General features: G+C 64.7%; 1 protein-coding gene across 4 annotated transcripts; it reads left to right on the forward strand.

The window, feature by feature from the left end:
• The first annotated feature begins 705 nt into the window (after window positions 1-705).
• Window positions 706-13,659, forward strand: FBXO46 (F-box protein 46). Of its 4 annotated transcripts, none has more exons than XM_051840093.3 (2): window positions 706-800; window positions 10,970-13,659. In XM_051840093.3, exon 2 carries the CDS (start codon window positions 11,044-11,046, stop codon window positions 12,862-12,864), a length of 1,821 nt encoding a protein of 606 aa, XP_051696053.2. In that variant the 5' UTR covers window positions 706-800; window positions 10,970-11,043; the 3' UTR covers window positions 12,865-13,659. The 4 variants fall into 4 exon arrangements, with proteins under 4 accessions (XP_051696053.2, XP_089175517.1, XP_017195222.3 ...); XM_089319391.1 differs by lacking the exon at window positions 706-800 and adding an exon at window positions 4,324-7,801; XM_017339733.4 differs by lacking the exon at window positions 706-800 and adding an exon at window positions 8,845-8,954.
• The last annotated feature ends 48 nt before the right edge of the window (window positions 13,660-13,707 follow it).

Raw genomic sequence — 13,707 nt, forward strand, 5'->3', positions numbered from 1 at the left:
GCCCTCTCCCTGCCTTAGCTTTCATGAACGTGGAGCGGTTACTCCGATCGTCTGCAGGGGTGTGGCGTGCAGCTAGCACGTAGCAAACGCATTGACACGGTTCTAGGGGCGCAGGGGCCCCTGCCTCGGCGGGGCTTCCGGAAGCGTCTTCAGACTGGAAAACGCGTATCGTGAGAAAACCATGCATGGATTTTAAGCGTTCTTGCACAGGAATAAGCCCGTCTTCCCATTCAGCTTCCCGCGTGCTTTTTCTGTGCTGTGGGCCTGGCGCACGGGCGTTCCTGCTTCCTAAAGGTTTATTTTTCTCATTTGTGCAGTGGGAGGTGCACCCGCTAGGTGGGCATCGATGGGAGAGTGTTTAGGGAGAGCACAAGGCACTGCTAATTAACGTGTCAGTCAGCAAGAGTGAGTCGATCAACTTTCTCCTCCGCGACTCTTCCCCGCACCAACGCCCTTTGCGATTTTCTCAATTCCTTTTCCGGGGCCCGGGCCAAAATGGAGAAGGCTGGACTCCATCTCCCGGCACGCCTCGCGGAGAGCTTACTGCGCCTGCGCTGCCACATGTCCTCCCTCCGCCCCTTTGCCCCCCGGGGAGTCAGTCCTCCCTCGCCCTCAGCCCGCCTACTTCGTTTCGTACCCAACCTCCAAGCTCGACCGCGTTGCCTTCTGGGAGTTGTAGTCCGCGGCCGCCCGGACTCCAATTCCCAAGGGGCCTAGGGGCGAGAACCCGGAAGGGGAGGTTGGAGAGGAACGAGTGGGGGAAACCCGCGTAGCCGAGGCAGCTGCAGCGCGGGGAGACGGTGAGAGCCCAGGCGGGGGCAGGGGGCGCGTGAGAGTCAGGGCGGGGGTTCAGGACCAGGTGGCGAGAGGGAAGAGGCAGGAGCCACAGACGGGGCCGGCCGAGTGGAGGTCGCTGGAGAGAGGGGTTCGGGAGGAAGGGGAGCCGGAGGGAGTGAAGAATGGGGGCTTGGAGGTGGGGAGGGAGGCGAGCTTGGGAACTGACTCTGAGGGGCTCAGAGCTAGGGAAGGGGGCCCCGAGTTGCAGACGGGCCTGGCCGTCCAGGCAGAGGCCCCGAAGGGGGCAGTTTCGAGGGGCGGGGGTTGTCCAGGGGTCAGGGATGGATGAGGGGGCCTGAAGGCGCCAAGGGAGAGGCCAGCCGGAGGTGCGATGGCTTGGAGTCCCTGGATCCGTTTGGGGGCAGGAGGGCAAGCGGAGGAGGTGCGAGAGAGAAATAGGTGGTGCGCCCGGGCGTGGGTCCGACTCCGGGGCCGGGGCGGGGTACCAAACGCGAGAACGGGCGCCGGATATAGAGGTAATTGGCCGGGTCCAGCCCGAGGCTCCCAGCCCCAGAACTACGGGACAGTGTGGCCAGGCGGGGCCGCGGAGATAATCCTTGGCACCCTCGGGTCCCCGGTGGGACTTGGAGGAGCCTGGTGGGCAGTGCAGCATCGAAAGCCCCCGTTCTGCCACTGCTCTGTGACCGGTCTTCGGGTCTGAGCCTTAGTGCGTTTATCTGTATTATGGGAACAGCCAGCGGGCCGGGGAGATGGGGCTAAGGGGAGGGTCGTTGCAATGGTTACTGTTCGCGGGAGCCCAGCCGTTGCTGGTCTCCGAGCTGCCCCGGGAAGTTGTCCTCCCCAGGAATGTGGCTGGGTCACAGGTGCCAAAGGAGCCCCTCCTCTTCAGCCCAGCCCCAGGGGCGTCTGCCCCAAACCTGGCTCTGATGGGGACACAGCCCAGGTCAGATGCAGCCAGGGCTTCCACGTGGTTGGCGATGAACCCTTCCGGGCTTAGCAGATGCTCAGCTCGGTTCTTCGCTGTTTGTGGGTACTGAGTGCATTGTGACAGCACCCCTGGGGTGTTGGTGCTGTGATCGGCTCTTATGTGAGCGAAAGGAAGCCAGGCACAGAGAGGTTAAGCAGTTTTCCTAAGGTCACCCAGCAGTACGCGGCAGGCTCCGGATTCCGGCCCGCGCAGCCTGGCTCAGAGTCTGATGCCCCGTGCTTGAAGACCAAAGCAGACTTGAGTGAGAATTTCAGCTCTTCCAGTCGCTTGCCGTGTGACCTTGGACAAGTCTTTGGGGGATTGGGAGGCTCCAGAAAGTCTGTGGGTCCACGGAGGTGATGCGTGAGGAGGGCTTGGGGTTGCTGGGTGGTGAAGGTAGCTTGGAGACTGGGCACAGCAGCGTGTGTTCCGGAACAGAGAAGGCGGCAGGCAGCTGTCTTGTCTTTGTCTGCCGGGTTCTCTCCCTTCCCTATCCCCGGGCTCCTGAGTTGGAGACGGCGCTCAGAACTGTCCCTCGGCCCGTTCCTGTCTCCTGCCAAGGATGAGCAGTTCCCAGGCCGATGTCCAGCCTGGCCCAGCTCCAGGTGTTTCGATGGACAGGCGATTTTTCTAACAACTGGGTGTATCTGTCTGCTGACTGTTTTATCTCACCTTTTTGGGCACTGGGTCCTCACTGGGCAGTGTGGCAACTTTGTAAATCGCCTTGAAACAGTTTGGTTCATTTGCTGTGAGCCTCCTGCAGCATGCAATGGCCCTGGTGGTAAAGGCTTTGATTAAAAGCGCTGGCGCCAGGCAGGCCCGGGTTCAGATCCCCAGCTCTGTCGCTCCCTGTTCTTGACCGAGCTGCTATGCCGTTCCGGGCCTCGGTTTTCTCATCTGTGAAATGGGGCCACAGCTCGCCCCAGGAGGTCCCTGTAAGGAGTCGATGAGAAAAGGTGTGCAAAGAGTGAGGTCCTCCTGTGGTATTTAGTCTTTGGAGAAAAGCGTGCCGGGGCCGGTGTTGTGAGGACGCAGGTTAAGGCCCTGCTGCGGCCCCGGCACTGCCTCACTTCTGAGGCAGCCTCCTGCTGAAAGAGGGAGGAGACTTAGATCTGTGACTGCGGCTGCACGCCCCAGAGGCCCGCCGCCCTCAGAGCCCAGAACTCCGCCTGGGTCTCCCACGTGGAAGGTGGGGACCAAGTTCCTAGGCCTTCGTCTGCTGTTCCCGGGACATGCTGTGCAGGCGGGCAGTCCGACAGGGACGCCAGCGCCTCTGAAGCTAACAGCGCCCCCTGTGCGCTCTGCCCACTGCACACGGGGCTCGCTGTCGACAGCACTGGGGCGGGGTTGCACAGTTTGGGTTCTGTTGTCCCCAGTTCATTTCAGCCCCTTCTGCCAGCTTTGCCAGCCGGGTGTCGCGTGCCTGGGTGCTGAGGGTCCCGTCTCCAGCCCTCCCATGTCGCATCGGGGTGCCCCTCGGTGATCCGACTTTCTTTTTTCTTTTTGTTGTTCCTCTTGCCGTCATCTGTGTGTCTTAGAAACCGTGTCTGCTTTCCACGCTATTTTGCCTTTTTTTGAAACCGCAAATTTGTTTGCAGCCGGCGCTGGTTTGAAGCTTACTCATACAAAGCGGTCCTTTTACCGTTCCTGATGGTGTGTTTCTAGCGGCTGTGAGAACGCCGGCCTGTCCCTAAAAGCACAGATTTTTCCACAAGGTTTGGCTCATGGCGTCAGCCATCCCTGACCCCTCCAGCCACAGCCAGGACCCCGCCATCAGCGCCACACACACGGGCGACCCCCCTGTAGCAGCAGGTCCCCCCAGCACTGGCCCCCGCGGACTCGCCGTGCGCCGGCCCTGAGCAGGGGTTTCTGTCTCCTGGTCTGTGCGTGCTCAAACTCCCACCCCCACCCTGCCTGGAGCCAGGCCTGGTTAGCAGAGTAATTGCTCTCTGTCCCCAAAGTGAGGGCGACCCGCCCGCCCGGGACCCAGTGCTAACCCAGGACGGGCCCTCTGCTTAGCGAGCGGCTGTTGGGGGTGAGGTGAAGCCCAGAAGGCGGCGTGCAGGGGGGGCAGCCTGCGGCTGGCGCTTCCAGGCCCCCAGCCTCCCGTTGTGTGCGATCTCAGTGCCCCGAAGGTGAACCCACACTCGGGCCATCCTGGCACGGGCGCTCGCCCGCCTCCATCCTCAGCCGATCCGTGGGTGGATGCTGCCGTCCGTGGAGGAAACTGAGGCATGGAGGGTTTGCCTGGGGTCACCCACACACACTGCCGGATGTGGGAAAGCTGAGACCAGCAGGTTGTGTGTGTATCACACATGCGCACGCACACACATGCACACACACGCGCGCACATATGTGCACACATGCGCACACACACACATGTGCGCACACGCTCCCGCCTGAGTTCCTTCAGGACTGGGATGATTTTCCTCCCTTCAGGGGGCTTTAGTCAGAAAGGAAAACTTCCCCGAGGGAGGAGCCAGCCGGCCCTGAGGCCAAGCAGGATGGGCGAGGAGGGGCTGCGAGGCGGGGGTCCTGCATGAGCGCCGGAAGTGGCCCCGCCCACTCGGGGGAGGGCCTGGTCCCGTGGGCGCGGCCCCTGCCCTCTCTCTGCGGCCCTGTTGCTCCGGTTTCTTGGGTTGTTTTCGCCCTCAGCTTCCTCAGCTGGATGCTTTGCTTGCTGATTTGTGGCCTTTTTCTTTTCCTTTTTGAAGGATTTTTATTATTCGAAAGCCAGAGTGGCACAGAGATAGAGCGAGACAGAGGGGGAGAGAGATCTTAGACCCAACGGTTCACTCCACAGATGGCCAGGGAGCAGGGGCCGGACCAGGCGGGAGCCAGGAGCGCAGAGCTCCGCCCGGGGTGGTGGGAACCCTAGTACCTGAGCCACCAGCTGCTGCCTCCCAGGGCGCATTGGCAGGAAGCTGGAGTCGGAAACAGAGCCAGGACTCCACTGATTGTTACTATTTACTTGAGAGGCAGAGTTATAGACGGAGAGTGGGAGAGGGCTCTCCCATCCGCTCGCAGGTTCACTCCCCAAATGGCTGCAAGGGCCAGAGCTGGGCCCATCTGGAGCCAGGAGCTTCTTCGGGGTCTCCTATGTGGGTGCAGGGGCCCAAGGACTTGGGCCATCTTCCACTGCTTTCCCAGGCCATAGCAGAGAGCTGGATCGGAAGTGGAGCAGCCGGGAGTTGAACCGGCGCTCATATGGGATGCCGGCACTCAGGCGGAGGATTAACCTACTGCGCCACAGCGCCGGCCCCTGGACCCAGGCTTCTTAAATGTCTGTCCATCCCCTCTTCTGTGTATACTTACTTGTGCTCGTGGGCTCCCCAGACCCGCTGCCCGGCTGCCCTCCTAGGACCGCCCCTCCTGCGTCCACAGCCTCCTTTTTGCCTCTCTTCTGGGCTGGGTCTCATTTCCTCCAACCGATGTCTTTTCCCCCTCAGTTTATTTCATTTTGGTGAAAACAAATCCTCCAGCGCTGCCTCAGGAACAGTTCCTGGGCCGTAGTTTCCTGAGAACTGGGGCCTCTCATGGGAAGGTTCGGGCAGGGGAGTGGTCCCGTGTGTGCTGGGAAGACCCCGCTGGCTCTCCTGGGAAAGCTGGCGGAGGCCCCAGGAGCCACGTGCAGAGGCTACAGCAGCCGCGCCTTTGAAGAGAGGCCCCAGCCTCCCAGAAACCCCCAGGCCGGAGAGGAGAGAGGCCCTCAGCCACGCCATCATCGCGCCTCCGTAACAGGTGACAGTTGCGGCAGCAGGCGGAAGCCTCAGGCAGGGGCCCCAGGGAGCGCGGGCAATGCCAGGACAGCTTCCTGGAGGAGGTGGCGTTGTGTAGAGTGGTGTCTGCCATCAGCCGGCTTCCTGCAGAGGGGCTGGACAGCACACGTGCAGCAGCCGGACGGCGTGCGGCATTCGTGTGCCGGGCCTCGCTTCTCAAGCTGGGACGTGCGCACGGTTCCTGCGGAGCTTGTCGCCCGCACGCGGGGATCCGGCCGGCCCGGGGCAGGGCCCGAGCTCCCCGGCGGTGCGATGCCATGTGGCCGCTGCTCGGGGAACCGCACTGGGAGTGGCTGAGCGCCCGGCACCGCTCCCGCAGCTCGGGACACAGCAGTGAAAAGCACGGACAGAACGCAGGCTCTGGGCAGCTTGTGTTGTCGTAGGAGGAGCTGGAAAAGGGACTTTAGCAAGTGTAGCTTGTGCGGTTGTCCCTGAGAACGCTGGGGACACCGGTCCCAGGACCCCCGCAGATCCGCCCCAGCCCCTTACACAAACAGTGTAGTATTTGCATAAACCCCGTGCATACCCCGTACCCCTGTGCACTTCCCGTGGTGTCTAGATGGCGTATAATACTCAGCACAGTGTAAACGCTAGGTAAACAGGTGTCAGCATTGTGTAGGGAGTAACAGGGAACATGTCAACAGGCTCAGGATATGCGCATTTGTGTTTTTTGTTTGTTTTGTTTTTTGACAGGCAGAGTGGACAGTGAGAGAGACAGAGAGAAAGGTCTTCCTTTGCCGTTGCTTCACCTTCCACTGGCCGCCGCGGCTGGCGCACCGCGCTGATCCGAAGGCAGGAGCCAGGTGCTTCTCCTGGTCTCCCATGGGGTGCAGGGCCCAAGCACCTGGGCCATCCTCCACTGCACTCCCGGGCCACAGCAGAGAGCTGGCCTGGAAGAGGGGCAACCGGGACAGAATCCGGCGCCCCGACTGGGACTAGAACCTGGTGTGCCGGCGCCGCAGGTGGAGGATTAGCCTAGTGAGCCGCGGCGCCGGCCACGCATTTGTTTGAATGTTTTCAGTCCTTGGATCTGGAACCTGCATGCGTGGATTCCGCTGTGTCTTAAATAGTCAGCCGCGCCGACAGCACAATGACAGCTCAGAAAAGGGGGCTGGGTGTGGATCCGGGTCTGCTGGGCGGAGGGCGCCGGCTGTAAGTCAGAGCCGCCCTCAGCAGTGTGCTCTGAGGGCTGGACCCCGGGCACTGGGCGAGAGCATCGGGGCGGGGGAGCAGCGAGTGCCAGGGCTCAGGGAGAGGCCAGGAGCACCCGAGGCAGCCTTCCGCACCCCTGCTTGTTCCAGGGAAGCCGTGGGCCCTGGATTCGGCCAGACTCACCGCCGAGCGCGGTTACTCAGCCGCCCTAAGCCCCGGCCTGCCCCTCTGGCCTGACATTAAACGTAGCCGGCGTGAGAATCCAATGAGCTGTGATTTGTGAGGTGCTGAGCGCAAGGCACGCACCTGCTGAGTGCTCAAGGATTAGCTGCTGCTGTCGGGCCCTTTCCCGTGACTGTCCCTGGTGACTCAGTGTCACCTGTGTGTCCCCAGCGCCGAGCCCAGGGCCAGCACCCGAGAGGAGCTCGGGGAATGTCGGAGACGAGTGTTCGCCGCTGCCCGCTGCGTGCTGGGCACAGAAAGGTCTTTAGTTGCTGGGAGAATTCGATCAGGGGTCAGGCTCGGGTCCTCGTCTCATTTTCTCAAGCGATCGCCTCTGAAATTTCGCGCTACAGCGGCGGGTCTGCCAGCCAGCCTGTGGTCCTCACAGGTTTATGGCCGAGGTGTGCGGGGGTGGTGGGGGTTTGCTTCCTGTATTTTGGAGCCGTGGTGTTAGGATGGCGAACGTTGACAACTCTGTGGGTGCTGCATTGGTTTGTTTTGCCCCGTCTCTGTCCCTCGCCCTACTGTTGGCTTTGCATTTGTCAGTCCTCAGCGTCTCCCTCTTCCAGGGTCATGGCTTTCGTGAACGGCTCCTCCCGGAGTAGGCGGCTCCTCCCGGAGTAGGCGGACCTAGTGTAGGGTCTCCCGCATCACGCCCCACCCCTGTACCCAATCCAGGGGAGGGGGAAGCCTGCCCCTCCCCAGACAGCGCTGACTCGGAGTGGGCAGGGCAGGGACGGGGGAGCCCAGGAGTCTCGCTCTGGGCAGGTGGGCCGTCTCCAGAAAGGGAGCCAGGGGAAGCCTCTTCTATAATTACAGTTGAGCACAGACCAAGGCATGGCGCCAGGTGGAGATCTGGTGGGCTGGGGGTGCCCCGCACAGGGTGAGCTTGACAGGCAGCACGGGCCAGCGTGGGCGAGGGCGATGGCTGAGCCAGCCTGGAGAGGGCGATGGCTGAGCCGAGGTCCCGGGGGTGGTCGCTGCAGAGGATCGCACGGGGCCCGGGATTCCACCCTCGCTGGTGTCGGACCAGAAGCCCACCTGGGCCTCTCAGGGGCGCGGAGTGCGGGCCGGGTTGGGCGCCCAGGCTTTCTCCCGGCAGGCGCTGAGCAGGGCCAGTGTTTGTAGGCTGGTGAGACCCTGCTGTTTTATGTGCGGGATGACGGGAAGCAGGCAAGGCTAGGACAGGAGGCTGTGGGCAGGGGGCTGGGGGCTGGGGGCTGGGGGCAGGGGGCGCGCAGGAGAGGCCTGCCGGGTGTCCGGAGCGCCTAGCGCTTAGCGCCTAGTGCTGCGAGCAGCACGTGCAGTCGTAAACGAGCGGGTGCGCAGAACTTTAAACTCCTCGTTGGGTTGATCCCCCTTCTCTTGCTGTGGCGTGAGTCAGGTTCGGCGCCCGTTCCAACAGGTCCGCCTTGGACGCAGGCCCGGAGGCTTGGACTCACTGCCGCGGGGGCCGGCGCAGCGCTCTGGTCTGCCCCGTCCACAGCGAGGTGATCCCGGCGTCCAGTTTCGCCCACTGGAGACCTCAGCCGCCCGGTTCCCAGCCAAAGCGGCGCGCTCTCCGTCTGCCCGGGAGTCCTCCGTCCCGAGGCCGCTTGGCCCTTTAAATCTCAACTGTCAATCAAGGTTTCTGGCTGGAGGGAACGTCTCGTAATAGGCTTCCCTGTGAGGGCCGCGGCCTCTGCCCTGGCCCGTGCCTCCGCCTAGCAGGGCGTTGGGAGTTGCTCCACACTCCCTCACACCCGGCTGTTCGAATCCCACCGCTCCCTCCCGTCACCTCTCGCCTACTCCTCCCTATTTCGAAGTTGGGCCCCTTCGCCAAGGCCTTCCTTATATGGGCACGGCCCCGAACGGCGGCCGCTCATTGGCTGGGGCCGTCACGCGCGCGTCTGTCAACAAAGGGGCGGAGCAAAGTAGTCGCGCGCCACCCGCGCGGAGCGCCAAAGGCGATGAGGCGAGGAGGCGGGCCCGAGGCCGCGGCGCGCATGCGTGTGTGCCGCCTCCCGCCCCTCCCGCCGTCTGGGGGGGCGCCGCGGGTGAGGGCGCTTTGGGGGCGTGTCTAGGCTTCGGGGTCACCTGAGGGGTGTGGGAGCTTCCCGCGTGGAGGGCGGGCCCACTCTCCGCGTTTCAGGGATAGTTTGGGTGTGAGGAAGTCGCGTGGCTGCGGGATACTTTGGGTGCTTCCCGAACGTGGGAATTTTAGGATTGGGGTGTTTGGTCGGTGTAGGATCTGGGCAGCCCCGGGAGGGGAAACCGATCCAGGGGCCAGGGGGCCTGGGCGCTGACCTCGCCTGGACTTTTCCGGCTGTGTGACCCCAGCGAGGCTTCAGCCGCCCTGTGCCTGGGCGGGAAAGGGGACCCAGCGCCGCCCGTCCGGGGGCTAGGGGTGCTTCCCGGGAGCTGGGGCGGGGGCTAGGGACGCCTCCTGGAGCTGGGGCGGGGGCTAGGGGTGCTTCCCGGGAGCTGGGGCGGGGGCTAGGGACGCCTCCTGGAGCTGGGGCGGGGGCTAGGGGTGCTTCCCGGGAGCTGGGGCGGGGGCTAGGGATGCCTCCTGGAGCTGGGGCGGGGGCTAGGGACGCCTCCTGGAGCTGGGGCGGGGGCCAGGGGTGCCTCCTGGAGCTGGGGCGGGGGCTAGGGGTGCCTCCTGGAGCTGGGGCGGGGGCTAGGGACGCTGAGAGCTTGCAGGCAGCACATGCTGCTGGCTGGGAGGAGCATTGCTGGGTTTGGGCTCTCTGTTAGTACGTCTGCACCCAGGGTGCTTTGTGGGTGTGGGGGGCACCTGGGGCGCTGCTTGAGGCATCTGTGAGCGGTGTGTGTGTGTGCCGGAGCCTGGGAGCTGCGGGAGGATATTTTTAGGTTTGGGGATTTCAAGCAGGATTTGGAAGGGTTTGGGTATCGGGGAGGGCACGGAGGCACTGGAGAGGAGGCTAGGAACTGATGGGGGGGTTAGTGGGCTGTGGGGGCAGCAGCCGTGGGGATGGCCTTCCTGTGTTGACACGTGGGTGTGTCTGTTGCGGTGGTTGGCACGCGTGGCCATCTATAGGTTTGGGTGGCTGCGCGGTGATTTTTTTTTTTAGCAGTGGATTGGGGTTTCTGCAGGGGCTGTGTTTGAGGCACAGGGGCGGTTATGGGAGGGGCCGGGTTGTGGGGGTAGGCGTGTCTAGGGCTGTGCCTGGCGTCTGCAGGGGTCAGCACGCTGCTCCCAAAAGGGCCAGATGATGCGTGGTCCAGGCTCTGCAGGCCACGGGAAGCAGCCGCCAGTGTGTTAATAAAACTTTATTTGCAGAGGCAGCTGGGGAGCTGGCTTTGGCCCTCCGGGCTGGAGTCTGCCAGCCTCTCTGGTCCAGAGGCATGAGGGAGGCTTGAGGCTTGGGGTTTTCTTTCGCTTTGGGGGTGTTCGCAGGGAGAGGGGCCTAGCAGAGCCCCCGGCGGAGGCAGGCGCCTCTTACTGGGAATTAGCACCGTGGGAACGGGTCACATCGGAACTACCTCCCCATCAGGTCATGCAGAGAAACTAGTCACCATCAAAACAGGCCCGAGTGGAAGCATCGCGAAGCCGCGTTTGAGAGCCTGGTTTCACCACGGTCCCAGCCATGTAACCATCCTGTGATGGGGCCTCAGTTTACCTGTGTGCCACTTGGGGGAGGGGCTGGACTAGAACCCGCTTCTAACCCCAGGGCTGTGGCCGCCCTGCGAGGCCATGTGTGCAAGCTGCTTCGAGATCCCCAAGGAGCCCGAGTCCCGTCGCTGGAGGGCCTGTCCAGCCCCGCCTTGGCCCGGGCCTCCCTCCATGGGCCCAGGCGCCATCAGGGCTGGGAATTCAGGATCGGGGACCGGGTACCCGGTGGGAAAGAGAGGAGCTGTCAGGGAACTGTGGCTTTGGCAGAGCTGCAGTGGCGGGGGGGCCTGGGGAGGGAGCGAGCCCCGGCGGGGGTCCCCGACCCTCTGCGACCCTCTCTTTGCTCACCTGAGCGGCCCCCTCAGGACAGGTAGGGGTTGGGTGCTCCCCGGAGGGAAAGCCAACTCGTCCCGCCTCCTCTCCCATCTCCAGGTGGCACGCAGCCCCCCAGCGCCACGGAGGCGCTAGATGCGGTGAAGCCCAGGCCGTCTGCCGTCCGCCCCGCGATGGACCGCGGCAGCCTCCTGCCCTTCCAGCTCTGGTGCCCCCGGCCCTTCGGCACCTTCTCCCAGAACCAGCCCCGCCCGCCTGCCGCAGCCCTCAAGCCCTCCACCTGCACTGAGCCCGGCCCCGGGGCGGAGCCTGACAATGGCCCCGCCCACTCGGAGAACACGCCGCCTGCCTTGGCCGCTGAGACCCCCGCCTCCCAGCCCGGCCCCCTCCTCTCCGCGGCGGCGGCTGCTGGGGACGAAGGCCGCGTGCTGCTGGACACGTGGTACGTCATCAAGCCCGGGAACACGAAAGAGAAGGTGGCCTTCTTCGTGGCCCACCAGTGCGGTGGGGGCGGCCGGGCCAGCTCCATGAAGGTCAAGGGCCACTGGGGCAGCGACAGCTCCAAGGCCAAGCGGAGGAGGCGCTGTCTCGAGCCCACCAGGGCTCCTCCAGACCCCGGGGGCCGGGAGGGGCCCCCCGCCGCCGAGGGAGGCCCCACGTCAGCCGCTGAGGACGCGGACCTGCTCTCGGTGGCCGAGATGGTGGCCCTGGTGGAGCAGCGGGCCGCCCTGGCCCTGCAGACCTACCCGCGCCCCGCCACCCCGGCGCCCATGGTCTTCGTGTCGGCCGAGCAGGGTGGGCCGGCCAAGGGGCTGGGGTCCGAACGCCGGTCCGGTGGTGGTGGTGGGGATTGCAGCCGGGTGGCCGAGGCCGTGGCCCACTTCGAGGCGCAGCGGGACAGCCCCCCAGCCAAGGGCCTCCGCAAGGAGGAGCGGCCGGGGCCCGGCCCCGGGGAGGTGCGCATCGCCTTCCGCATCTCCAACGGCCGGGAGCCCCGCGGGCCGGACGGCGGCTTGCCCAGTGCGGGCGGCGGCCGGCCTGGCAGTGCCTACCCGGGCAGCCCGGGCCCCGGCGCCCGGGCCAAGGACAAGATCACCTGCGACCTGTACCAGCTCATCAGCCCCTCGCGGGACGCGCTCCCCAGCAACGTGGAGTTCCTGCTGGCCCGCGCGGAGGAAGCCGGCGAGGCCGACGCCCCAGCGGCCGCCCGGCCCGAGGACGCTCCCCCGGCGCCCCCTCCGCCCCCGGCCCGGGACTGCGGCGCTTCCGGCTTCCACGTGGACGTGGTGGTGACGGGCGTGGTGGACGAGTGCACCTTCTTCGGCAAGGACGGCACCAAGAACGTGAAGGAGGAGACCGTGTGCCTGACGGTCAGCCCCGAGGAGCCGCCCCCGCCGGGCCAGCTCTTCTTCCTGCAGGCCCGGGGGGCGGACGGGCCCCCTGAGCCGCCCCCAGCCGACGCGCCGGCCACGGCGCCGGCGCCGGACGACGCGGAGGGGCCGGCGGACACCTCGCTGTGCCGCCTGTACCGGCACGTGTCCCACGACTTCCTGGAGATCCGCTTCAAGATCCAGCGGCTGCTGGAGCCGCGCCAGTACATGCTGCTGCTGCCCGAGCACGTGCTGGTCAAGATCTTCAGCTTCCTGCCCACGCGGGCCCTGGCCGCGCTCAAGTGCACCTGCCACCACTTCAAGGGCATCATCGAGGCGTTCGGCGTGCGCGCCACGGACTCGCGCTGGAGCCGCGACCCGCTCTACCGGGACGACCCGTGCAAGCAGTGCCGCAAGAGGTACGAGAAGGGCGACGTGTCGCTCTGCCGCTGGCACCCCAAGCCCTACCACCACGACCTGCCTTACGGACGCTCCTACTGGATGTGCTGCCGCCGCGCCGACCGCGAGACGCCCGGCTGCCGCCTGGGCCTGCACGACAACAACTGGGTGCTGCCGTGCGGCGGGCCGGCCGGGGGCCGCGCGGGCCGCGAGGAGGGCAGGTGAGGCCGGGCCGCGGCCGGAGCCGCCCGCGCGGACCTCGGGGCGGGGCCCAGAGCCCGACCCTGCTGGTGTTCTGCGCCTCAGCCCCTGGCCCTCCGCGAGGGTTTGCTTTTTTTTTGGTTTTTGTTTGTTTGTTTATCAGCATCTCAGTCTCTTCTCCCGTCAGCCCCGACTCCCTCCCTGCCAAACTCCCCACCCCAGGGAGCCGCCGCAGGGAGCAGATGGCAGCTACTTTTGGTACCACTCAAGGGCCCCCCCTCCGGACCCCTCTCCCGGGAGGCCGCGGGTCTGCAGCAGGGCCCACCTCCTGGCTGGGCGCTGAGGGCCCTCCGTCGCAGCCGCCGGGAGGCCTACAAGGAAGTAAAAAGACCCCTGGCTACCAGTCTCTCCCCTTCCTTACAGGGGAAGAGAAAAAAATTCTCAGTGTGGACAGCCCCCTCCTCCCATTATTTAAGCTTTCGCCGGCGCCCCCAAAGCTGTGAAGCCCCTTCGCCTGGCTCTGGCCAGAGCAGGGCCAGAGGGCCGGGCGGGGGAGGGTGTGCTTTTCTCCTTCCGCCCGGTACCTGTGCAGGCGTGGGCGGTCTCTTCAGCCCCAGCCTCGTGTGTTTTTTTTTTTTTTTTTTTTTTTTTTTAAGAATCCTTTGGTTAACTGGGACCTTGATTTTCAGGCGGTTTGGTTTGGGGATATCTTTGTTCTGGGTTGGTTTTGTGTTTTCACCATTGTGATTCCGGAAGCTTCTAGCGTGTGGCATCTGACCAGTTTTCAATCGGTCCTTTCTATAAAATCAGTATTTATAAGGCTGGGCCCAGACTGGTTTGTGTGTTGTGAAGGGCAGGGGGTGGGGA

The sequence above is a fragment of the Oryctolagus cuniculus genome, chromosome 18, assembly GCF_051225735.1.
Source record: "Oryctolagus cuniculus isolate XC-2025 breed Fujian yellow rabbit chromosome 18, ASM5122573v1, whole genome shotgun sequence".
In the NCBI taxonomy this organism is placed as follows: Eukaryota; Metazoa; Chordata; class Mammalia; order Lagomorpha; family Leporidae; genus Oryctolagus; species Oryctolagus cuniculus.

Excerpts from the sequence above, each read along its gene's own strand:
- FBXO46 (XM_089319391.1), top strand. The coding sequence starts at position 7,756 with ATGGCGCCAGGTGGAGATCTGGTGGGCTGGGGGTGCCCCGCACAGG. Across the intron at positions 7,802-10,969 it reads CTGGGGGTGCCCCGCACAGG|GTGGCACGCAGCCCCCCAGC; the intron begins GTGAGCTTGACA and ends TCCCATCTCCAG.